The sequence below is a fragment of the Thalassophryne amazonica genome, chromosome 8 (assembly GCF_902500255.1).
Source record: "Thalassophryne amazonica chromosome 8, fThaAma1.1, whole genome shotgun sequence".
Classification (NCBI taxonomy): Eukaryota; Metazoa; Chordata; class Actinopteri; order Batrachoidiformes; family Batrachoididae; genus Thalassophryne; species Thalassophryne amazonica.
Window position 1 is genome coordinate 56,760,714 of NC_047110.1, and position 25,872 is coordinate 56,786,585.

The window sequence follows — 25,872 nt, forward strand, 5'->3', positions numbered from 1 at the left end:
GTGGTTTGCAGTTAATGATACTTGCAAACTTGTACATTGATGGAGTTGCAGTAGCTATAGTCAGAAGAGGATGAGACATTTTGAAACCAAAGTGATTGCTGTGTGGTGTTCTGACAGACTGGTCTGTCCAGTGCAGCATGTTGTACCCTGTGATCTCCACTGGCAGGGGTGGGGACCTGCTCTCCAGGCACCCAAACCCTTAAACACCAAGTCCCCCTAACAAACAGAAAGAAAAGCTCCATTCGGATGGAACATTTCCCGTTCCCCCTGTAAAATGTGCAGTTTCTGATGAAAGATCAGTTACAAACACACCTATTCCTGAAATAAAAATGTCCCTATCAGTAACTGTCACATTGTTTTCTGTTACTGAAATTGCCATACTGGAGAGGACCACAACGATTACGGTAACAACAAGCTCACTTGTGGACGACACACTTCAGCCGTTCTGGACATAACAGCCTCATTTCCGAATAACATGGTGATTTATTATTTCTTGAATATGGAGCGTAATAATTGATACAACTGTGAAAAAATGTACACATTGAAGGGCAACGGTTCCAAAAGATGAAGGAAGCCCAAAATGGAGAGTCATTGCAGATCGTTTTTTATGTAATTCAGTACACGAGGGTGTGACATGTAGCGCCAAAATAGTTTCTTTACTACAGTGGAGAAACAGATGAGAAAGTTTGCATATAACAACACACATATACACACGCACGCACAAACGTATTTTCATTTCACACTCAAGTAGGGTGAGTTGATTGTATGTCATGCCAAAATTGTATCACGTAGTGTGCCCGCCCCACAGCTTTGTACCGATTTGTCAACAATCAACTTGCTTGGCTTCGATCGCACACAGAAATATTTGTTGAAGTTCTATCTATCCAATGCATGCGAAAAAACACTGTTTAACAATGATTAAGAAATACACAGGCAAATATACCAACCTTATCACTTCTTGCCCATGTTTTTTTTCGCTTTGGTCTCCGGAAATGAGGCTATTTTGTTCAGAGCAGCCAAATTGTCACAAACTGTAGATGTTGTGTCCGCAAGTGAGCTTGTTGTTACCATAATCTTTCTACTCATCTCCAGTATGGAGATTTCAGTAACAGAAAACGATGCATCAGTTACTGATTTTACTGTTTTTATTTCAGGAACAAGTGTACGAGGTCTGTTAGAAAAGTATCCGACCTTTTTTTTTTTTTCAAAAACCTGATGGACTTGAATCACGTGTGCTTGCATGAGCAAACCTTGAACCTTCGTGCGCATGCGTGAACTTTTTCACGCCTGTCGATTGCGTCATTTTCTGGTAAGCAGCCTTTGTGTGAGGTGTGTGTCGTTCACTCGGCGTTTTTCCTCGTATTTGCGACTGATTCGTGTGATCGCTCATCATAAACAGCACATTTTACAGGAGGAATGGGAAATGTTTCATCCGGATTGCGCTTTTTCTTTCCATTTGTTCGGGGGCCTGAACACACACACACACACACACACACACACACACAACTGTTGTTCAACTAGTTGGACAGAGGAGATAAAGCCTGTTAAAATGATTAATTTTGGAAATACAATTCTGTTGGATATTTGTCCCGCAGTTTTAAGCCAAATTACTGAAAAACGTAGTTTGATTATTCCTGTATGACACGAGTAGGTACTGTTTGGTTTTTTGTTTTTTTTTCTTTTTCCCCAAAGATACAGGATTCTTCAAAGTGGGTTGAGTCACATTGTAGAGGGAGTGTGGTGGAAGAACTGCCACCAGGCTGAGGAGGATGGTTGAATTGTTGGCCAGGCATGGCCATATTTTCAAACATACCTCTCTCATCCAGGGAAGTAAATTGAAGAACTAAAATGTAGATAGTTTAGTCTTTAAGGACACATTCATAAACTTAATGTGACCTGCATGTGTTAAAATTCCTAAACATTTAGTTAAATTCATTACTACAGTGATACATTGCATGATGACCCTATCACAGCATGTCTCTCCATATTGGGGGGTGAGCTATTAAAAAAAATTCAAAACGATAAGATGAAGCATATTTTCGGTTCTCTTTCAGGGCTGCACCTCCCCATGTACAAGGCTCTGTCCCGTAAAGCTCCCGTCCTGCCTGCTGCTCCCATTACAGGGCCGGAGCCCAAGCCCTCAGACATTGATGTGTCCGATCTGGGATCACGGAACTATGGAACACGTTCAGACTTTTACCACCTAGTCACAGAACAGGACGTGTGATCCTTAACGGTCTCTGAACATTTTTAAAAACAAACAACAACAAAAGCTTCAGCGGTCTCTATTATGATTACATAGCATCTATAATTAGCAATTAGCCAAATGTTTTCAAGCTTGTTTTTAAGTGGTGGGTTCCACATACAAAGAAAATGTTTTATTTACAGAATTTTTTTTAAAGATTGTTTTGTATTTTATGATGGTGTCAAATTTGTCAATTGAGGAAAGTGGTAATGTGTGTACATAAATTTTAAAATTGAAAATCAGCTGAGATCTCTACTTGCTTTCCCAGCAGAGGGCAGTGCAATGTCAGATAAGAATTGCATTTATTTATTTTTAACCATTCGTCTGCAGTTGACATTGTAGAGATGGTTGGAATTAAATGCAGTAGTGTCTTCCAAGAATATCTGAACCAAGCACAGATGGTCACAGTCCAATCAGGTGAGACGGTGCCACAACATGTGATGTCTGTCTGCGTGCAGCAAGAACTGAGATAATCACGCAGTCTGAATAGGTATGAGACGTTCTCAGACAGTGGAAGTAATGTCTGTCCTTGTGCAGTGATAATTACCCGCAGATAAATAGTCCAGTAAAGCTGCAACAAAGAAAGTTCTGTTGTCATTCCTGTCTGAGCATGAGCAAATAGGGCGTGGTGTGCATTTCACCACGTTAGTCTCACTTTATTGACTGAAAAAATATCCAGGTGATGCGTCTGCCAGCACACAACAAAAGCAAACAAAACAGCCATCATTTGTAAAATTACAGAAACACATTATTGTTGGAAATGACACAGTGATATTTGCAATTTACAGTTTCCATCAGAAGATAATGGAGTTTTGAAGAAATGCTAAAGCTAAATTTTAAAGGGTTACGCTGTAATTTTTCAACCTAGGCTTTATTTTTAGGTGTTTTTAGGGGTCATGTTTTCACTCGGGACAAACACGATGTTAAATAGAACGCAAACACTTCACAGACTAAATGACTATACAATGTTGGTACACAGGGCAGGCTAAAACACTCTCAGCAAACTGTTTAATGCTAATGAATAGAAGTGTCTGGCAGCATGCACAGGAACATTAAGGTTAATGATAGCATGTTTACCTCACTAAAGGTAAAGAAATGATTAACAATGACTATTGTTAAGGTAATCTGTAGTTTTAAAAGTTTGCACACATTTATCTCTGAAGGGATCCTATCCAGTCTACTGCACACTTCAGTGGCACTTTCGCCTATTCAGTGGTGACAAGACGCTGTTTACTGTAAGCTTTGTTAGACTGAGGGGTGTAATTGCATTATGTAGCTGACAGTGTTTATTCTCTAAATCAGTCATGGACCTGTTGAAGTTTGTTTTGTCCCGAGTGGAAAAGATGCATTTAAAAACAGCCTAGACTGAAAAATCTAGGTTTCCCTTTGACAATGACAAACTGTACTACACCAACAGGGACAAAACATCAGCTAATTCTAAAGTCAATAATCTCTCACATCTTAAACATTGCATATTGAGAATATGCTTTCACTCATGTTAAAAAAAATACATTAATCACAGAAACATTAATGAAATACAACACAAATGGCACATAGTTTTGTATGACAGTAATAAAATTTGAAGAGTCAAATTACATAAAGCTAATAAAAAAGCCCAACCACTATTCCCAGATTTGTAATCACAAACTAATGTCAAAATGTCAGCAGTCTGTATATGAATAAATCATTTTGGGTGTTCAATTCTAACTGCTATGAACTGAACTCAAATTATGTTCTTGATAGAACATATTCCCCATCAAAAACAATGTACATAGCAGATAACAATTTATCCAGTTTCCTTAAAAAAAAGTTACAAATATATTATAGTATGAGGTGCAGCATTGAGAGAACAAGGTGCAAAGTCTCTACCGGATTGTCCATTGGTTTTATTTGAAATGGTTTCCAAAATCAGCTGCTTATTGCAACTTCATCTGGATACATGTTGCTCTGATAAAATCCCCGATTCCACATTAAGACAGAAAAATTTCTAAGTTGCACGAGTGCATCAGTAGTCCTGGATCTGCATTTTAAATTGAGCTGCAATGCACAGATGTCCATTCGGTTTAAAAGTACAAGTCCTTTTCCACCTGAAGTTCATCACTTACATGTCCATTACAAAGAAGGCTGATCAAACCTGAGCCCATTTTGTCTTCGTCTCACACTGTCAAATCTGTAAAATCAGACCTGGTAAATCCTTTCTGTAAGACAGACACAAAAAGATGTTAGAACACGAATTGGAAGCAAGTACTAATTATACGGTGGTCAGGGTAAGTGCCAACAACACAATTTCAACTTGGATCAGGTGACGTCTGAGGTCACACGTACGGTAAACACACAACTCTGTGCCTAAATAATAATCCTCATATTTACGGGTGTACAATGTTTGTAACCTGCAATAAGATGTTGAAGGTATCCAAGCATTAAACCTAAAACATGATAGAAGACAAGAATGAAAGCATTTCTGCTTCTGTTGGGACTTGTTCAATAAGCACCGCGCCCTTGGGAGGGGCAAGTTCTGATCTGCAGAAGGCAACAAATGTACCTCACCCTCCCCAAGAAAAATGTGCATGATTGGGTGTGTGTTCATGTAGCTACACCATGAATTGGGTGATAAGACACCAATTTGGAAAACCTTTATATATTATGGGAACATCAGACAAATCAACACTTTTTTTCATTTTGCTAAAGAAATTACAGACCACAATTTTTATATATATTATATATATATATATATATATATATATATAGTGCAAAAACAAGATTTTATTTTATTTCAAAATAAGATTTTCTTGAAAAGAAAAAAGATGACACCACCACATTTTTTTTTAAAGGTAGCCACACATTTCACTTCATAAAAAATAAATAAATAGTATTTTGTAGCTTTTTCTAAATTTTCAGGTATGTTACATATGCCTAAAACTTTTGAACAGTGCCATATGTGGTATTTTACACAGTGCCACCTCAATGATATGGAATGAGAAAGTAATGCCGCTCGTCACAGTCACCCTGACTCAGTTTCACACAGGCAAAACAACAGCGACGGAGCGCAGTGAAGAGAAAGTTATCTAGAAAATGTATGTGTCTGTGCAGTGGGTGAACCACAGTTTATCTTCCTGTTGCTCTGATGCTTTAAAAAAAATGCTTATCACCAAAGCTTTGCTGGTTCAACTTTTTTTTTCCCTCTCTTTTGGATGTGTATGGATCTGAAAGAAATCAACCGACAATAAAACACACAACAAGCAGAATAGTATGGGGAGTTTACAGTTTATAATTCATATTTATTTATTGTATTTTTTGGTTTTGTTTTGTTTTTTTTTGGTTGTTGTTTGTAATATTGCTGCTCTAGGAGCCTGAATTGCCACTTGGGGACAAATAGTTTTATTGAATTGAATACCCTCTATCTGTAAGCCCACAACTCGACAGCTCGTTTTATAGGTCAGAATTTATTCGGTTCCATAGCTATCAAGCTAATGAATATTTACAGTGTCCAAAAAAGAATTATCTTCCAAAATCACTACACCATCTTGGTAAAATGTCTTCTTTGGATAACTGTTTATAGATACAGTATACTCAGTAAAGGTCTTATGACTTTTTTTTTTAATCACTATTTGGCACATCTCCATGAAAGGTCAGAAAATTACACTGGCAACAAAAATGGCATATCTAGTGGTGAAAGATATCTGAATTAGGAAAGAATTGTATGAATAGTTTTTGTAGAAAAATATACAGTGTATCCAGAAAGTATTCACAGCACTCCACTTCTTCCACATTTTATTTTACGGCTTTATTCCATAAAGGATGAAACTCATTTTTCCTCAAAATTCTACACACAATATGCCATAATGACTAAGTAAAAAAGTTTTGACATTTTGCAAAATTGTGTGAGAACAGCAGTCGATTTACACTATAGCCATTCCTGCAATGTGTATGTCCAGCCCTGCCCGCCCCCGCAAAACTGAAAATTCATGCCCACACAATAATAGAGATGCACTGATTTTGTGTCTTCTCCCTTCTCGCGTGAGAAAACACATCATTTAGGTTATTAATGAAGAGATTCATGAGGTTGTTTTGTTTCCCTGGCCTGTATGTCTTTTGATACACTGGTCAGGAATAGTGCTCCTATTTCGTTGTTTTCATTTAGTTTAAAGAGTTTCATATGTGTGCCATATATGGGCATGCAGTGTTGCTGCAGTAACTCGCTGCAGCTGTCTCTGTCTCTGCTGCTCCTGTTAAAGACATTCTATTTTAGCTGAAAGTAGCGTGTGGACACCGCATACTTTCACACTATTCTCCTTTGTTGGTTGAGTGATCCTGTCGCTTAAGGACCCGCAGTGTTTTTTTCCCACCCACAGCAAAGTTCTAACCACCCGCTCTCATAAGATTTGTGTTGGGTCCCATAGGACCCAATCCCAATGCAGCCCTCTAATTTACACTCCTATCCTTACCTATGGTCACGAGCATTGGGTAATGACTGAAGGAATAAGATCACAGATGGATGCGGCAGAAATGAGATTCCTCCATCTGGTATCTGGGTTTACACTCCTAGAAAGGGTGACGAGCTAGACTAATTCAGGAGAGACTGAGTACAGCTGCTGCTTTTTGGCATCGAAAGGAGCCCCCAGAGTTGGTTCGGGCACCTTTTGAAGATGCCCCCTGGTTGTCTCCCTTGGGAGGTTTTCCAGGCATGTCCAACCGGTAGGAGGCCCCCGGGGAAGACCTAGGAAACGCTGGAGAGATTATATTTCCCAGCTGGCTTGGGAACACCTTGGGATCCCCTGGGAAGAGTTACAGGACTTGAGGATAGGGAAAAGTGGGATGAACTGCTTGCTCTGCTGCCACGGCCCAGGTAAGCAGTTGAAAACAAATGAAAGAATGGATGGCAGAACTGCTGGGAGAAGTGTGTGCAGTCCCAAGGAAATTATTTCAAAGGGGAATAGGATTTCAGAGCCCCAAGTGAGTAATTGTATTTTTTGCAGCCAAACATTGGATATTTTTGAATGCACCTTGTACAGCTAGTTTAACAATCAAGTCATGTCTGGGAGCATGCACTGGTGTACGCTTTTCTGCATCCACAACACCACAGAACCCCCCCCGAGTCTTGAATGACAACCATCCAAGCGAACATTTAGTCTAGTGCCCCCACCCAATCTGCCACAGCAATGTGAAGCATGGGCGTCCCCTTGTTTTTGAATTTATAGTGAGAAAAAGTATGCTGATCCTTGCCTGGTTTAGGTTTTGCCTCTGCCCCTCACATACTGTCTCTGTACATGGTTTGCCAGCTGCACGGTGGCAAACAGTAAAGAGCTCCACAGGGTTACCAAAGGGCAGAGAAGATCATTGGGTGCCCTCTACCACACTGGGGGCCTTCATGGCTCTTACCGTCTCAGGAGAGTTAACACCATCCTAAAGGACTCTCCCACCCTGATCACTCTGAGCTGCTGCCATCAGGCATTAAAGCAAGTACAAATGGATTGAAAAACAGTTTCTACCCAACTGCTGTTAAAGCTTTGAATGCCACTGGAACCACATAGTCAGGTCACGTCACACTTGAAATGAGTGCAATATTTATTAATGTGCAATATCCACTGCCATTGAAATATCCAAAGTTTTGTACATACTTCTCTCTTTTTTTTTTTTTAAATGTGATCTCTTTTTTGCTACTACATTCTTATAATTGTTTCTTTTTTTAAAATTTGTGCTCTAGGCATACCTTTTTCATCCTGTTAAATTTTATGTTTATTTTCTTTTCGTCCCCAGACCTTTCAAGGCTGTGCATGGTTTACTCAGGTTTATATTTGCACGTTAAGGCTTGCACTTAACCTTTAGTTGTACTGGTTACAATGACAATAAAAAATTGTATTAATCAACTAATTAAAAGATAGTACTTAATGACATGTTTACTAGGTGAACACTTTAACAACGCCAGGTGTGGCTTCAAAAAACTGAATTTATTCCAGGAATGGGCAATGGCTGATTGTCTCTTGCACAGTTTCCAAAAAAAAAAAAAAAAAAAAATCACTGAAACACCTAGAAACCATTTTTTCTTTTTTAAGCGGTCCTTCTTGTGGCTCTCACCTGTTTGTAGTCTTTGTGCAGCTTCTTGTACTGGAACATGTTGCTGAGGACAGTGGCTGCTGCTTTGGCTGCTTTTATCTTTGAAGTGCTGAGGGGGAGAGAAAGTCACCCATGATTCCAACTTAATACAAATAATGTCTTATGAGAAGACCGAACTCGCATACATCTGTTCAATATCTGCTGAGACAACTTTGAGAATTCAACTGAATATTACACCAGCACCCGTCTCTTAAAAATCACAGACCTGTTGTCATGGGAGTTCTTTATTGCCGTCAGTTTCGTCAGGCCATCAAAGAAGGTGATATCCCTGGCAGCGACCTGGCTGCTCGTCACCAGGTTATTAAGAACACCACAGATGTTCACCACCACTTCGCTGGAAGGTTGCTTCTGGTAGCCATCTTCAGGCAGCTTGGTCACAAGGTTGTTCACCACCTTAGTGGCTGAACAAAAGAATAATAATAATAATAAAAAAAAAAATCCAAAATATCATTTGGAATATCTGTGCACTTTTTCAAAAAGAAGAAAAGAAAAAGGAGAGTATGATGTCTGCATTGCAGTGGATATGATTTTTAGTCTTCCCTGAGTGGCCATTTTATTAGGTACACTCATGGGGTGCTTATTTCTGTCATCCGTTTTCATATTTGACAATTCCTTGTTACATTTTACTTATGAAATTTTTGAGCAAATAAATTATCAGTTGATTATATTTACTGATCTAATACATTGCCTCAACTAGTCACACGAGCATTACCAGAAAATGGTTATATTTAAGATGCACCACCAGTGTCAATGAATTATATTTGGCTATAAATATTGTTTTTAAAAACATACATGGTGACCTAAATTAATTTACTGAAAATTAATAATAATAATATAATATAAAGCTTAATTATAATATAATATGATCCCTTAAAAAAAAAAACTGCATACCGTGCATCCAGAAAGTATTCACAATGCTTCACTTTGTCCACATTTTATGTTACAGCCTTACTCCAAAATGGATTAAATAAATATTTTTTCCTCAAAATTCTACACATAATACCCCATAATGACTACATGAAAAAAAAAATAAAATAAAACTAAGAAATCTTTCCCAGACAGACTGACTCCTCAGTGACCAGACTGAACGGGTACCTGTGCATTACTTTTGTTAGTCTTTAGGTGCAACAGCTATGGACTTTAGTTCATTAATTTACTTCTGTGTGAAATCCAGGAGTGGTTAGCTTCTCGTTAGCACTTAGCTTTCACTAGCTTTTGCTAATCGCTTATTCTTTTCTTAGCGCACAACACTTTACAATAACTTGCGTGATGTTGCCAGACAGGGTGGCCCTCTTAGAAACGCCAACCCTAGTGAGGTCCTTAGTTTGGGGTCTCATTATTAGGAGGGCACTGTCCTCAAAATCACTGCTGATAAATTACCTAATTATGGAACACCGCCTCCATATGATCAGTTTATGTGAAACCTGGCTGAAACCTACAGTTGTCCTCCCCTTAAATGAAGTCTGACCACCTGCGTACACATTTGGTCACATCCCTTGTGATACAAAGCAAGGCAGAGGTGATTTAATTCATAAATCTGGGTTTCACTTACTGGCTCCCAGGGTTCTAAAATATAATTTGTTTGAACATTTGACTCTCTGCTCTGCTCAGGATGTCACATATAGCCAAGGTCAGAGAATTAAACTAGGGAATAGGCCCTTGGGAGCATATTCTGAATTCTTAGATAAATTTGGTGAGTTTATCTCTAATTTGGCAACCCATGCATATAACAATCTGATCGTTGGTGACTTCAACATTCATGTAAACAAACCTTCTGACCCCCTCTGAAAATCATTCATGGGCATTATAGATGCATTCAGATTCCAGCAATGCATTCAGGGTTCAACTCACATTAGTGGAAACACACTGGATTTGGGTCTTGGTCGTGGTATTGCTGTGTCAAATGTTGTGTTTCTTGCATCGGTGGTTTGAGATCAATCACTTAAGTTTACACACTCAGTGCAATGTCCATTGGGACGAGACACTTGTATATCATCACGGGGACACATCAACTCCTCAAATACAAATTAACATGGAGCAAGACTGCCTGATATCTTAGCGTCACTTTCGAAACATAATCATTCAGAAGACAGTCTTGTGGACAGCCTAAAGTCAGCGCTCACGATCACATGGGACATAATCGCTCTGCCTACACTAAAACCACACCTCCACAAATCATACTGTCCTTGGTACAATGGTCATTTAATGTGACCTAAAGCATAAGTCTAGAGCAGAAAAGTGAAATGTCACTCGAAAATAGAAGTCTTCAACCTTGTGTGGTACAATGCTATTCTGGACTGGAACCTCGCCTCGCCTCTACTGGTGGTTGGCTCTCACTGCAGTATTGTATCACTTCCTGTTACGGAACACAGCGGTGTTTTGCTGTATCTGTTAGCTGTTTAATCTGCGCAGTTAGATTGATCTAGATAACTAGATAATTTGTTTCACAGTGTAATCTTCACGTGCCTTAACTAAAGCACTCCCTCTGCTGAATCACCTCTAAATTATTTACACATTATTCACTTTGTGTGTTTTAGGAATTCGCTAGCTTAGCGCAGCTACTAGCTCTTAGCCGATTTAGCATGGTGGCTTCTCCTGTCTCTCCCACACTTTTCTGCTCTGGGTGTGAAATGTTTAGTTATTCCTTGGCCTCCTTTAGCAGTAATGGTACTTGTAATAAGTGTAGCTTATTCGTAGCTTTGGAGGCCAGGCTGGGCGAATTGGAGACTCGGCTCCGCACCGTGGAAAATTCTACAGCTAGCCAGGCCCCTGTAGTCGGTGTGGACCAAGGTAGCTTAGCCACCGTTAGTTCCCTTCCAGCAGATCCCGAGCAGCTGGGAAAGCAGGCCGACTGGGTGACTGTGAGGAGGAAGCGTAGCCCTAAACAGAAGCCCCGTGTACACCGCCAACCCGTTCACATTTCTAACCGTTTTTCCCCACTCGGCAACACACCCGCCGAGGATCAAACTCTGGTTATTGGCGACTCTGTTTTGACAAATGTGAAGTTAGGGACACCAGCAACCATAGTCAATTGTCTTCTGGGGGCCAGAGCAGGCGACATTGAAGGAAATTTGAAACTGCTGGCTAAGGCTAAGCGTAAATTTGGTAAGATTGCAATTCACGTCGGCAGTAATGACACCCGGTTACGCCAATCGGAGGTCACTAAAATTAACATTGAATCGGTGTGTAACTTTGCAAAAACAATGTCGGAGTCTGTAGTTTTCTCTGGGACCCTCCCCAATCGGACCGAGAGTGACATGTTTAGCCGCATGTTCTCCCTGAATTGCTGGCTGTCTGAGTGGTGTCCAAAAAATGAGGTGGGCTCCATAGATAATTGGCAAAGCTTCTGGGGAAAACCTGGTCTTGTTAGGAGAGACGGCATCCATCCCACTTTGGATGGAGCAGCTCTCATTTCTAGAAATCTGGCCAATTTTCTTAAATCCTCCAAACCGTGACTATCCAGGGTTGGGACCAGGAAGCAGAGTTGTAGTCTTACACACCTCTCTGCAGCTTCTCTCCCCCTGCTATCCCCTCATTACCCCATCCCCGTAGAGACGGTGCCTGCTCCCAGACCACCAATAACCAGTAAAAATGTATTTAAGCATAAAAATTCAAAAAGAAAAATAATATTGCACCTTCAACTGCACCACAGACTAAAACAGTTAAATGTGGTTTATTAAACATTAGGTCTCTCTCTTCTAAGTCCCTGTTAGTAAATGATATAATAATTGATCAACATATTGATTTATTCTGCCCTACAGAAACCTGGTTACAGCAGGATGAATATGTTAGTTTAAATGAGTCAACACCCCCGAGTCACACTAACTGCCAGAATGCTCGTAGCACGGGCCGAGGCGGAGGATTAGCAGCAATCTTCCATTCCAGCTTATTAATTAATCAAAAACCCAGACAGAGCTTTAATTCATTTGAAAGCTTGACTCTTAGTCTTGTCCATCCAAATTGGAAGTCCCAAAAACCAGTTTTATTTGTTATTATCTATCGTCCACCTGGTCGTTACTGTGAGTTTCTCTGTGAATTTTCAGACCTTTTGTCTGACTTAGTGTTTAGCTCAGATAAGATAATTATAGTGGGCGATTTTAACATCCACACAGATGCTGAGAATGACAGCCTCAACACTGCATTTAATCTATTATTAGACTCAATTGGCTTTGCTCAAAATGTAAATGAGTCCACCCACCACTTTAATCATATCTTAGATCTTGTTCTGACTTATGGTATGGAAATTGAAGACTTAACAGTATTCCCTGAAAACTCCCTTCTGTCTGATCATTTCTTAATAACATTACATTTACTCTGATGGACTACCCAGCAGTGGGGAATAAGTTTCATTACACTAGAAGTCTTTCAGAAAGCGCTGTAACTAGGTTTAAGGATATGATTCCTTCTTTATGTTCTCTAATGCCATATACCAACACAGTGCAGAGTAGCTACCTAAACTCTGTGAGTGAGATAGAGTATCTCGTCAATAGTTTTACATCCTCATTGAAGACAACTTTGGATGCTGTAGCTCCTCTGAAAAAGAGAGCCTTAAATCAGAAGTGCCTGACTCCGTGGTATAACTCACAAACTCGCAGCTTAAAGCAGATAACCCATAAGTTGGAGAGGAAATGGCGTCTCACTAATTTAGAAGATCTTCACTTAGCCTGGAAAAAGAGTCTGTTGCTCTATAAAAAAGCCATCCGTAAAGCTAGGACATCTTTCTACTCATCACTAATTGAAGAAAATAAGAACAACCTCAGGTTTCTTTTCAGCACTGTAGCCAGGCTGACAAAGCGTCAGAGCTCTATTGAGCAGAGTATTCCATTAACTTTAACTAGTAATGACTTCATGACTTTCTTTGCTAATAAAATTTTAACTATTAGAGAAAAAATTACTCATAACCATCCCAAAGACATATCGTTATCTTTGGCTGCTTTCAGTGATGCCGGTATTTGGTTAGACTCTTTCTCTCCGATTGTTCTGTCTGAGTTATTTTCATTAGTTACTTCCTCCAAACCATCAACATGTCTATTAGACCCCATTCCTACCAGGCTGCTCAAGGAAGCCCTACCATTAATTAATGCTTCGATCTTAAATATGATCAATCTATCTTTATTAGTTGGCTATGTACCACAGGCTTTTAAGGTGGCAGTAATTAAACCATTACTTAAAAAGCCATCACTTGACCCAGCTATCTTAGCTAATTATAGGCCAATCTCCAACCTTCCTTTTCTCTCAAAAATTCTTGAAAGGGTAGTTGTAAAACAGCTAACGGATCATCTGCAGAGGAATGGTCTATTTGAAGAGTTTCAGTCAGGTTTTAGAATTCATCATAGTACAGAAACAGCATTAGTGAAGGTTACAAATGATCTTCTTATGGCCTCAGACAGTGGACTCATCTCTGTGCTTGTTCTGTTAGACCTCAGGGCTGCTTTTGATACTGTTGACCATAAAATTTTATTACAGAGATTAGAGCATGCCATAGGTATTAAAGGCACTGCGCTGCGGTGGTTTGAATCATATTTATCTAACAGATTACAATTTGTTCATGTAAATGGGGAATCTTCTTCACAGACTAAGGTTAATTATGGAGTTCCACAAGGTTCTGTGCTAGGACCAATTTTATTCACTTTATACATGTTTCCCTTAGGCAGTATTATTAGACAGCATTGGTTAAATTTTCATTGTTACGCAGATGATACCCAGCTTTATCTATCCATGAAGCCAGAGGACACACACCAATTAGCTAAACTGCAGGATTGTCTTACAGACATAAAGACATGGATGACCTCTAATTTCCTGCTTTTAAACTCAGATAAAACTGAAGTTATTGTACTTGGCCCCACAAATCTTAGAAACATGGTGTCTAACCAGATCCTTACTCTGGATGGCATTACCCTGACCTCTAGTAATACTGTGAGAAATCTTGGAGTCATTTTTGATCAGGATATGTCATTCAATGTGCATATTAAACAAATATGTAGGACTGCTTTTTTGCATTTGCGCAATATCTCTAAAATTAGAAAGGTCTTGTCTCAGAGTGATGCTGAAAAACTAATTCATGCATTTATTTCCTCTAGGCTGGACTATTGTAATTCATTATTATCAGGTTGTCCTAAAAGTTCCCTGAAAAGCCTTCAGTTAATTCAAAATGCTGCAGCTAGAGTACTGACAGGGACTAGAAGGAGAGAGCATATCTCACCCATACTGGCCTCTCTTCATTGGCTTCCTGTTAATTCTAGAATAGAATTTAAAATTCTTCTTCTTACTTATAAGGTTTTGAATAATCAGGTCCCATCTTATCTTAGGGGCCTCATAGTACCATATCACCCGAATAGAGCGCTTCGCTCTCAGACTGCAGGCTTACTTGTAGTTCCTAGGGTTTGTAAGAGTAGAATGGGAGGCAGAGCCTTCAGCTTTCAGGCTCCTCTCCTGTGGAACCAGCTCCCAATTCAGATCAGGGAGACAGACGCCCTCTCTACTTTTAAGATTAGGCTTAAAACTTTCCTTTTTGCTAAAGCTTATAGTTAGGGCTGGATCAGGTGACCCTGAACCATCCCTTAGTTATGCTGCTATAGACTTAGACTGCTGGGGGGTTCTCATGATGCACTGAGTGTTTCTTTCTCTTTTTGCTCTGTATGCACCACTCTGCATTTAATCATTAGTGATTGATCTCTGCTCCCCTCCACAGCATGTCTTTTTCCTGGTTCTCTCCCTCAGCCCCAACCAGTCCCAGCAGAAGACTGCCCCTCCCTGAGCCTGGTTAGGCTGGAGGTTTCTTCCTGTTAAAAGGGAGTTTTTCCTTCCCACTGTCACCAAGTGCTTGCTCACAGGGGGTCGTTTTGACCGTTGGGGTTTTTCCGTAATTATTGTATGGCCTTGCCTTACAATATAAAGCGCCTTGGGGCAACTGTTTGTTGTGATTTGGCGCTATATAAATAAAATTGATTTGATTTGATTGTAAACATGCACAATTGCCTACAAAACAGGCCTACTACGCTGACAAATATAATTCAAAGTTCTTATTTGACACAGTGGCATGGTGACGCAAACAAAATAAACTGAATTAAGTTGAAATCACATGTATGCAAGTATTCACAGCCTTTGCCATGAAGCTCAAGATTGAGCTCAGGTGCATCCTGTTTCGACTGATCATCCTTGAGATGTTTCTACAGCTTAACAGGAGTCCACCTGGAGTAAATCCAGTTGATTGGAGATGATTTGAAAAGGCACAATCCTGTCTACATATAAGGTCCCACCATTGACAGTGCATGTCAGAGCATAAACCAAGCACGAAGTCAAAGGAATTGTCTGCAGACCTTCGAGACAGGATTGTCTCAAGGCACAAATCTGGAGAAGGGTACAGAAACATTTCTGCTGCTTTGAAGATCCCAATGAGCACAGTGGCCTCCATCATCCATAAATGGAAGAATTTTGGATCCACCAGGACTCTTCCTAGAGCTGGCCGCCTGTCTAAACTGAGCGATCATGTGAGAAGGGCCTTAGTCAGGGAGGTGACCACAATCCACCAATCAGGCCTGTATGGTAGAGTGGTCAGACGGAAGCCACTCCTTAGTAAAAGGTACATGGCAGCCCACCTGGAGTTTAGAAAAAGCCACCTGAAGGACTCTCAGACCATGAGAAACAAAATTCTCTGGTCTGATGAGACAAAGTCTGAACTCTTTGGTGTGAATGTCAGGTGTCATGTTTGGAGGAAACCAGGCACCATCCCTACAGTGAAGCATGGTGGTGGCAGAATCATGCTGTGGGAATGTTTTTCAGTTGCAGGAACTGGGAGACTAGTCAGGATTGAGAAAAAGATGAATGCAGCAATGTACAGAGACATCCTGGATGAAAACCTGCTCCAGAGCGCTCTTGACCTCAGACTGGGGTGACGGTTTCTCTTTCAACAGAACAATGACCCTAAGTACATAGCCAAGATACAAAAGGGAGTGGCTTCAGGACAAGAGGCTGTAATTGCTGCCAAAGGTCCATAAACAAAGTATTGAGCAAAGTATGTGAATACTTATGTAAATGTGCTTTTATTTAATTTATTTATTTTAATAGGTTTTTCTTTTTAATGGTGTCATTACAGGGTGCTGCGCGTAGAATTTTGAGGGGAAAAAAATGAATTTAGACCATTTTGGAATAACGCTGTAATATAACAAAATGTACACAAAGTAAAGTTCTATGAACACTTTGCAGATGCACTGTAATAGGGGAGCAGGGGAAAAAAGTTGACAGACTTACCCATATCATTCTTGTCCCTGGCATGACGGGACAGATTTCGGAGGAATCCAGTGAGTGAACGCAGCTCCAGGTCATTGTTGGTGCGCAGGAGGTCCAACAACACCGGCAGCATATGTTCATGATCCAAGGCCACTTGGCTCAGTACTGACGCCCACTGCAGGAGAAGAGAGATGGGGGCAAATTGTCAATTCCAATCAAAGAAGAAAAGCAGCTTTGCAGGAGGCCTGCAGCGTGCTGCTTACCCTCTTTTCTCCAGCAGTGATGTTCTGCAGAGCTCCAGCAGCAGCCTCACGGGTGGTGGAGTTAATCTCACACTGATGCAGCACACGGTTGTATAACTTGACTATCTGAGGATGCCACAGCCACTCCATCCCTTTGGGCTCCCGAGCAACCTCGCTGAAAGTGGAAAGGTCCAGGTTCCTAATCTGCGGGGGAAGAAAAGCACAGGAAAAATGTATCAGAAGTGATTTCTCAAGGTATGCACTGTGCTAACAGGTAAAGTCCGTGTGTTCGTACCTTTTTGGTTTTCTGGCCCTGAGGTGTAAAGCAGCCAATAGCTTCTCCCTTTCCTGAAACCTGACCTCTGGTTGGTCCTTCCAGGCGGAGAGCAGCAGATGGAGGCATCTCATTGTAGAGCTGGTAGGAGAGGTTCCTCAGGACACACATACAGTTTTCCACCCCCTGAAGGTGGGGCGAAAAATGTATGCACAGATAAATACTTAAGGAGGGTAAGACTTACTTCTTGTTGCTATTTTATTCACAGTTATTTTCACAGAAAAACATCTTTCCATCCGTTATGCACTTACATCTACACTACAGAGTGCAGGAATCTGAAAACTTTCGCTATGTATGGAAAATGAGCTTTGAGGTACACAACCGTATGTATCCTCTGTGTTCAGAGAAGTGAGGAACACAAGGTTACCTCCTCCAAGATCTGCTAAAAGAGGTTTTACTTTTAGCTGTGTTACAAAACTTGGTGGAGATGTGGGGCATGGATGAATGCATTTTGTTTGACATATAAGAGATAATATTACTTGTTGTGTGGTTAACTGTACTAATGGACCATCTCAGAAGTCTGTGCTCCAGTATTTCCACTGAGTGAAATAACAGAATAGACAAATAAAGCACCAACACTCCCACCTATCCTGAAATTTCCAAACTAGCTAAGGCTAACAGGCTAACTGACCTTGTCATGGGGGTTTGATTTATGCATATTTTTGCATATTGGGGCAGTGGTTCTTGGAAGATGTGGCTTGGGTGCTGATATTAAAAACTATGACCAGCATATTGCCTCTAACTGTGACACCAGTGTCACTAACATCGCCAAGCTATTAGCACTAATGGTGCTAGCATACACATTAAATAACACTAAAATTTCATGCAACAGAAAATCTGCTGCTCAGATATCTTAGTCTGTTAGTACAAACAACAAGCCATATTATCTGAGATACTCATTTTAAAAAATGCTTAGAAAGGACAAAATCATTTCAGTCCACAGCAGCTTGTGGCTACTGCTAGAGGCCTCTGCTAGTGGACAGCCATCTATATCCAGCATACTAGCTGTCACTCAAAGAAATTACACCCCTAACTGTTCATAACTTTATGGGTCAAATAACTTAAACTGATGAGTTATGTATAACTGTCATGAACGGGGAAACCAACTATGGAAGACCGAAACCAATTTTGCACTAGGCTGTAAACATGCTTATTATTACTATAAAGGTGGAGATTTTAAAATGGGGTTCGATGAGAACAGACTAATTTGCCTCAAGTGGCCATTCAAGGAACTGCATGTTTTGACACAAATATTTGGTTCATTTTTCACAATTGTACATTGCTGCTTGGTCTAGATGCTGACAATTGCATCTAAAATGCTTTGGTGGGTTGTTTAATTTCACAGCTACAAATATAAGTTTAAAGAATGAATAATGCCTAATGGTACAACTTATACACATCTCAATGCACTGAGTCACAGATTTCCTCTAGACATCAACCTCCCTACATGTGGAACACAGGCTCAGCACCCAAATCTGTATCCTAGCTGGTCTCTGTCCTCTATGTGCAACTGTTTTTAAGCATAATCAAGACTTAAGCGTCACCTTGTCTTCTGCCTTGTTTTCCTCAAGTGAGAGGTTGACGTAGCGCACCAAAGATTCTACAAGTCCCCGCATTTCCCTCATCTGGTAACGGGTCTTCTCATTCACAGAGCTCAGGTTCCTAAGCACAAACACAGAGATAAAGGAGAGCCCGTAACAGAGATGAAAAACAAAAAATACTTTGCATTTGTATTGTGGTTCTACAGTCAATGTAATACACTGCACTTCAGTACAAAATGGATTTTAAAACAACATGACAAATACTATTCTGGAAGTATTACAAATATTTCCCCCAAGCAAAGACTCTCCAAGGTGTATGTGAACAGTGCAGACCCACAGAAAGCAGTTGCTGCAGTGAGGAGGGGTGTGGCGAACTGAAGTGTCAGCACAGCACACTGTGCCTGGCCACACTAGTTCTTCTGATACAAATGTGATCATGGGAGAGAAGACAGGTACAGGCGAAACAAACAGAAATATGTTTTCTTGAAGGAGCAGATGTGCACCTGAGGCATCCTGTGGTATTGTAGAAGATGTCGGCCTCAGAGGGCGTCTGATGAATGGTTTCGGTCTCACCCCCACCTGACAGTGGAATCAGGACCTTCTCGGTCAGTTCGGGAAGTATATCCTTGGCCAGTTTCTCCTTGAGGTTGTCTTTGGATGAAAGGTTCCACAAGATACCTGCAGAAACACAGACAACATGTAAATGACCTTTTTATACCTGCAGGCAGCAGGACGGGGGATTGGTTATTATTATCAGTCCTCTGTGTCTGCAGTCCAATAAGAGTATACTGACATTAGTTACTGCAGTAGTAAGCTTAACTAACTTACTCGTAACTAATGTGTTTAATTATTTATTAATGTTGGGTCCCCCTTTACACAGGAGTCACTCTTTGTTCTAACACACACACACACACACACACACACACACACACACACACACACACACACACACACACACACACACACACACACACACACAAAAACAAATCCAGTACACTGTAAGCCATCTTTAGACATTTCGAGTATTCGCTGGGACATCTCTAGGTGAAGTGGAACTGCTGTCACACAAAGAGCTCAACATATTTATGTCGCGATTTTTCACTGGACTGAGAAAACCAGACGGCAGTCTGTACACGATGCACGGCATCAACTACAGACTACGTTGTAAGGATTGTTTCTGAACTATCTGACTATCTGACTGAGAACAATTTTGGATTGGGTTCGTGTGTTAAACATCATACGGACAAAGTGAGGAACCTTAGGGTTATTTTTTTGACCCTACGTTGTCCTTTGACCTCCACATTAAAGACATCACGAGGACTGCTTTCTTCCATCTGCAAAATATAGCAAAGATCCATCCTATCCTATCTATGGCTGACACTGAGACCCTGATACATGCATTTGTTTCCTCTAGATGGGATTACTGCAATGTTTTATTTTCTGGGTTGCCGCAGTCCAGAATCAGGGGTCTTCAATTGGTTCAAAAAGTTGCTGCCAGACTTTTTTACAGGAAGCAGAAGGTTTGACCACATTACTCCCATTTTGACGTCTCTTCACTGGCTGCCTGGCTCTGCGAGATCAGATTTTAAGATCCTGCTACTGGCCTATAAAACTGTTCACAGACTGGCACCTCCCTACTTGGTGGATCTACTTAAGCCCTACGTACCGGCTCGGGCTCTGTGCTCACAGGACACAGGATTGCTCTATGTCCCTAGGGTGAAGAAAAAGTGTGTGGGACATAGAGCCTTTTCCTATCGTGCCCCGGTCCTGTGGAATGATCTCCTTGTTTTAGTGAGGCAGTCAGACTCTGTGGAGACAGAGACTGTGGAGACTCTGTGGAAGTCGCGTCTGAAGACGCATTTGTTTGCTATTTTACATGATTAATATATTGTTTACTATACTTTTATTCTTTTTTTTTTTCTTTTTTTTTTACCTTTTTAAACCTTTTCATCATGGTTTTTGATTTTTTCATTTAATTTGTTTTGGTTTTTATTGAGTTGTTTTATATAAAGCGCCTTGAGACAACACTGTCGTGATTTGGCGCTGTATAAGTTTGATAAATTGAATTGGATTGGACTCCTATTTAAAATTTGTGTTTGCCTGTTTGGAACCTGTTGACATCAAAGGACCAGTGGCGCACACCAAAGTGTAAGTCCCTCCCCAAGTCCCTCTTGTTTCTTCACCTCATTTAGAGGAACATTCCACCTTTCACCTCTTGAAGGTGGTCGACCCCTCTCGTCTATTTTTTATTGCAAATAAATGTCTGAACGATTTGGATCTTTGCTGCATCAATTTTTTTTCCAGAAACTGTAAGAGACCTCCAGGTGGACACCGTTCGAAAAATTAATATGGCTTTCAGGGACGATTTTATGGGGATTAAACAGATTACGGGGTGTTACTGCCCCTTTAAGGACGGCCCACAACTGCTGAGAGCGCAGAGCGCTCCCAGCGCCGATGGACAGGCTGACACCCCGCACAAACAACCAGATCGTTTCCAACGTGAAAGCTTTGTTGATCCCGGACCTCGTCTGACTTTCACAAAAAGGCAGAAGATGTGGACGTCAGCACTTTTTCCGGCACATTCCACTGTTACAGGAGTTTTTTTTTCATGGAAAAAGAAGCCGAGGGACGCGCCACTGTGCCGTTCATTACACGGGACAAAACCACCTCGGTGTTGGTCTCACAGGACGGCTTAAAGGTGGATTTCAGACGGATTCCGGTTGCTTTCCAGTCGTGTGAATATCCGATTGTGATTGTGCATGAGCTGGACATGCCAGAACATGTCCAGTGAGGCTTCATCACGGCGTTTCTTTTCGCCATGCAGCTCTGCCGCGATGAGCGGAATTCCTCCACCTTTGTTCCTCTTTCCATGACAAAAACTCCTGTAACAGTGAAATGTGCCATTCATTTCTAAACTGGACGCTGTCTTGATCCGGTATGTCCTCTGACTAGCACAGGAATTGTGAAAAGACGTGGACATCAGCACTTTTTCTGGCACATTAAGACAGATGTGCGGAGGAGTTCGGCGCGTCGTGGTGCAGCCGCTCGGCGCAAAGAAACGCCGTGATGAAGCCTCACAGGACATGTTGGGGCTTGTCCAGCTCAAGCTCAATTTCTCGGATATTCACACGACAGAAAAGCAACCGGAATCCGTCTGAAAGCCGTCCTGAGAGACCAACACCGAGGTGGTTTTGTGCCGCGTCAAGAGCGGCACGGTGGTGCGTCCCTTGGCTTCTTTTTCCATGAAAAAAAAAAACTCCTGTAACGGTGGAATGTGCCGGAAAAAGTGCTGCCGTCCACATCTTCTGCCTTTTTGTGAAAGTCAGACGAGGTCCCGGATCAACAAAGCTTTCACGTTGGAAATGATCTGGTTGTTTGTGCGGGGTTTCAGCCTGTCCATCGGCGCTGGGAGCACGCTGCGCTCTCAGCAGTTGTGGGCCATCCTTAAAGGGGCAGTAACACCCCTTAATCTGTTTAATCCCCATAAAATCGTCCCTGAAAGCCATATTAATTTTTCAAACGGTGTCCACCTGGAGGTCTCTTACAGTTTCTGGAAAAAAATTGATGCAGCAAAGATCCAAATCATTCAGACATTTATTCGCAATAAAAAATAGACAACAGGGGTGGACCACACCTCACTCAAAGCCTGCTCACAGGCGAATGAAGCAACCGACAGGCATGAAAAAACTCACGCATGCGCACGAGGGTTCAAGCTTGGCTGACGCAATCACACGTGATTCAAATCCATATGATTTTTGAAAAAAATAATAAGGTCGGATACTTTTCTAACAGACCTCGTACATGAGTATTAACACCCTTCGCTCAATTCTTTGTTGATGCACCTTTGGCAGCAATTACAGCCTCAAGTCTTCTTGAATATGATGCCACAAGATAGGTGAGCCTATCTTTGGGCAGTTTGGTCCATTCCTCTTTCGCAGCACCTCTCAAGCTCCTTCGGGTTGGATGGGGAGCAAAGGATCTTTCCAGAAATGTTCAATCAGATTCAGGTCTAGGGATGTGCCTTTTATGAAGAAATGGCTTACTTCTGGCCACTCTATCACACAGGCTTGATTGGTGGATTGCTGCAGAGATGGTTGTCCTTCTGGAAGGTTCTCCTCTCTCTACAGAGGATTGCTGGAGCTCTGACAGAATGAACATCGGGTTCTTGGTCACCTCCCTGTCTAAAGCCTTTCACTTCCAATTGCTCAGTTTCGACGGGCGGCCAGCTCTCGGAAGAGTCCTGGTGGATCCAAACTTCTTCTGTTTATAGATGATGGAGGCCACTCTGCTCATTGGGACCTTCAAAGCAGCAGAAATGTGTCTGCACCCTTCCCCAGATTTGTGCCTTGAGACATTCCTGTCTCTGAGGTCTACAGATAATTCCTTTGACTTCATGCTTGGTTTGTGCTCTGACATGCACTGTCAACTGTGGGACCTTATATATAGACAGGTGTGTGCCTTGTCAAATCAAATTAAATTTACCCCAGGTGGTCTCCAATTAAGCTGTAGAAACATCTCAAGGATGATCAGTAGAAACAGGAAGCATCTGAGATCAATTCTAAGCTTCATGACAAAGGCTGTAAATATATATATATATATATATATATATATATATAGCAAAAATCTAAAAAAAAACATTTTTTCTTTGTCATTATGGGGTATTGTGTGTAGAATTTGAGGGGGGGGGGGATTTCATCCATTTTGTAATAAGGCTGTAACTTAGCAAAATGTGGAAAAAGTGAAGTGCTGTGAATACTGTCCGGATGCACTGTATTACAGTCTCACTGAGTCACATGGAATAAATATGCATGGTTTGATGTTATGCAGGGGCAGTGCTTGCTACACGTCCCTTCTTGTGAAAAATATTTTCTTTCTCATTCTTGACATCAAAGGTTGTGGAGCTTTATTTCTGATTATTTCACTGCAACAACCATTGAACAAATCTTCCAAATCCTGCTGTACCTTCAGATTAAACAGAGGTTGTTCTTAATGTTACTTGAAACAGTGTGCACCTTTTAACCAAAGAGGCACAACAGCACATCCAGTTATTTAGTACTTTCCCAACGTTCGTCATCAATGCTCTCACAGATGCAACACTGACAGTGCACACACTGACACAAATCAAGTTCTAACGGCTCAAACTAAAAGAATGGAATAACTAACTCAAAAGAGAGAGAAAAAAAGGAATGCCACTCCCACATACACACACTCTGCTCCCCCTCGTCACACACCCTATAGAACACACTCCAGCTCCACCTCTTGCCCCGAGTGTACTCAGACATTCATGTCTTCACCATGCTAGCAGCTTGAACATTGTTTTTTGAGTGCTTTTGGGGATTACGTGTCTGATAAGAGACTCAAGATATGTATATACGTGTCAAGGCTGATTAGACTGCACCAACAGGAATCATATTTGCACACAAAACACAAAAAGCATACACAATGTTAAGACGAGACAGAAACACTCAAGCAGGTGCAAAGCCACCATGGGGATACTGCAACAGCAAGGAAAGTATATTCGGCATCATTACAGCAACCTGGGCTAAGCTCAGTTTAGAAGGTACGTAATATACGCCCACATACAGGCAGAGATGGTGGCCAAGTGGTTAAGCGGGCTTGTTTCCAGTGTAGAAGGTTCACAATTTAAACCCCATCCTTGCCCATTTTCCATGTAATATGGAGTTCCGTCAGAAAGAGACATAAAATTTGTGGCAAATCAAGATGCAGATCCACCTTGGATCTGCTGTGGAGAAAACAAGGGAGCAGGTGAAGGGACTTATTTTCTAATATACACCCACATATCGATTCCTATCCATGTCTAATAATACCTATGGTCCTATCTGGCACTGGTTTAACTGATCAAACCTCACACAATGAGCAACCTTCATTGTATGTGCAAGGTCAACTGCAGTGGTATATTTTGAAATCCCACACTGAACTTCCTATTCAGGTCTCATAATAATAATAATAATAATAATAATAATAATAATAATAGCCTCTGAACCAACAGTAACAAGTCTTAGAAATTTTTAATGCTACCTATTTGCACTGGACAAAAGTTTTGACCTTGCTCTGTGGCACTGACCATTGACCGCTGAACCTGAAATGTTAAAGGAATCACCCTTGGTTGGGACGTAACTACTGCACCAAATTAGTTTAAAAATTCAAAACAAATTTTTGAGATATTCTTTTAGCCCACATACGAAGGTGAAAACAATAAGTCCTCAAGCCACTGTCAGTGGGTTTAACAAAAAGGGCCAGAAAACAAAAAGAGAATTTGTGGACAGTCAACACAGTTGCATTCTGTGGAAAAATGAAGTCATCACTTATATATGAACCAACAGTCTTAACTGTTGCTGTGGTTTCAACCCACTGACACATTGGTGGTCCTACCAGTGATGTTCTTGAGGAGCTCGTCATCGTTCTCCTTCATAGCCTCCACCAGCTGTGCGATGCCGCCCTCTTCGATCAGGGTCACTTTGTTGTCCATGTTCTCGTAAATGAGGTTGCGGGTGGCACCAGTGGCATAACGCTGCACTTCCTGGTTGTCACAGTTGAACAGTTTCACCAATTCACTGATGCCTTTGTAGCGACGCACCTTTCGGGGGCAGCAGAGACAGTTCTCCTTAAGACATTTACATTTCATTCTAAAGGACAAGTTGAGTTTTTCTTCTGTTTTTTTAAATACACAACCATAGTCTTATTAATGCACTGTTCGCAGCCACCGCTGGACTGATAGTATTGCACACCGGGCATTTGCCCGCTGGCCTGATAGCCTACTGGCCTGTGGATTTTTTTTTTTTTTACGAAGTAAAGCGAGCTGTGAGCTTTTCATCCGCGTTTTTTTTTTGTAGCAGCTACGACTCGTCCTCACCTCTTAAAGCGCGGTGATAACAGCACACCTGCACTGAGCTTTACAAAGACATTTTTATGCTTTTTTTCCTCCTTTATTTAGAATTCTGAGCTGAGCTGCTCCGTATCTGCACGTTAAAACAGCTGCTCCTCCGCGACGCGTCAAAAACTAACACTATTTTCCAGTCAAATGCACCTAAACTCTCTTTCTGAGGACCACATGATGTGAAAACACAATAAAACTTTCTTACCTGTAAATCTGGTCATGTTTTCTGCATAAATAAATGTTATCCATTCTTTGTGCTCAAACGCCAA

General features: G+C 41.2%; 2 protein-coding genes across 2 annotated transcripts in view; one reads left to right on the top strand and one right to left on the bottom strand.

Annotated features, from left to right (window-relative positions):
• sigirr (single immunoglobulin and toll-interleukin 1 receptor (TIR) domain) overlaps window positions 1-3,848 on the top strand; it is a 38,894-nt gene extending 35,046 nt beyond the window's left edge. The window contains exon 10 of the mRNA XM_034176321.1: window positions 2,055-3,848. Coding sequence (XP_034032212.1) covers window positions 2,055-2,227 — 173 coding nt within the window. The 3' untranslated portion in view covers window positions 2,228-3,848. The remainder of the gene's footprint in view (window positions 1-2,054) is intronic.
• The window catches only part of pkp3a (plakophilin 3a), a 52,815-nt gene continuing 29,832 nt past the window's right edge, over window positions 2,890-25,872 (bottom strand). The window contains exons 5-13 of the mRNA XM_034176320.1: window positions 25,099-25,303; window positions 19,209-19,383; window positions 18,709-18,826; window positions 17,126-17,290; window positions 16,852-17,034; window positions 16,610-16,763; window positions 8,565-8,760; window positions 8,321-8,408; window positions 2,890-4,443 (exon numbers count right to left, since the gene is read on the bottom strand). Coding sequence (XP_034032211.1) covers window positions 4,402-4,443; window positions 8,321-8,408; window positions 8,565-8,760; window positions 16,610-16,763; window positions 16,852-17,034; window positions 17,126-17,290; window positions 18,709-18,826; window positions 19,209-19,383; window positions 25,099-25,303 — 1,326 coding nt within the window. The 3' untranslated portion in view covers window positions 2,890-4,401. The remainder of the gene's footprint in view (window positions 4,444-8,320; window positions 8,409-8,564; window positions 8,761-16,609; window positions 16,764-16,851; window positions 17,035-17,125; window positions 17,291-18,708; window positions 18,827-19,208; window positions 19,384-25,098; window positions 25,304-25,872) is intronic.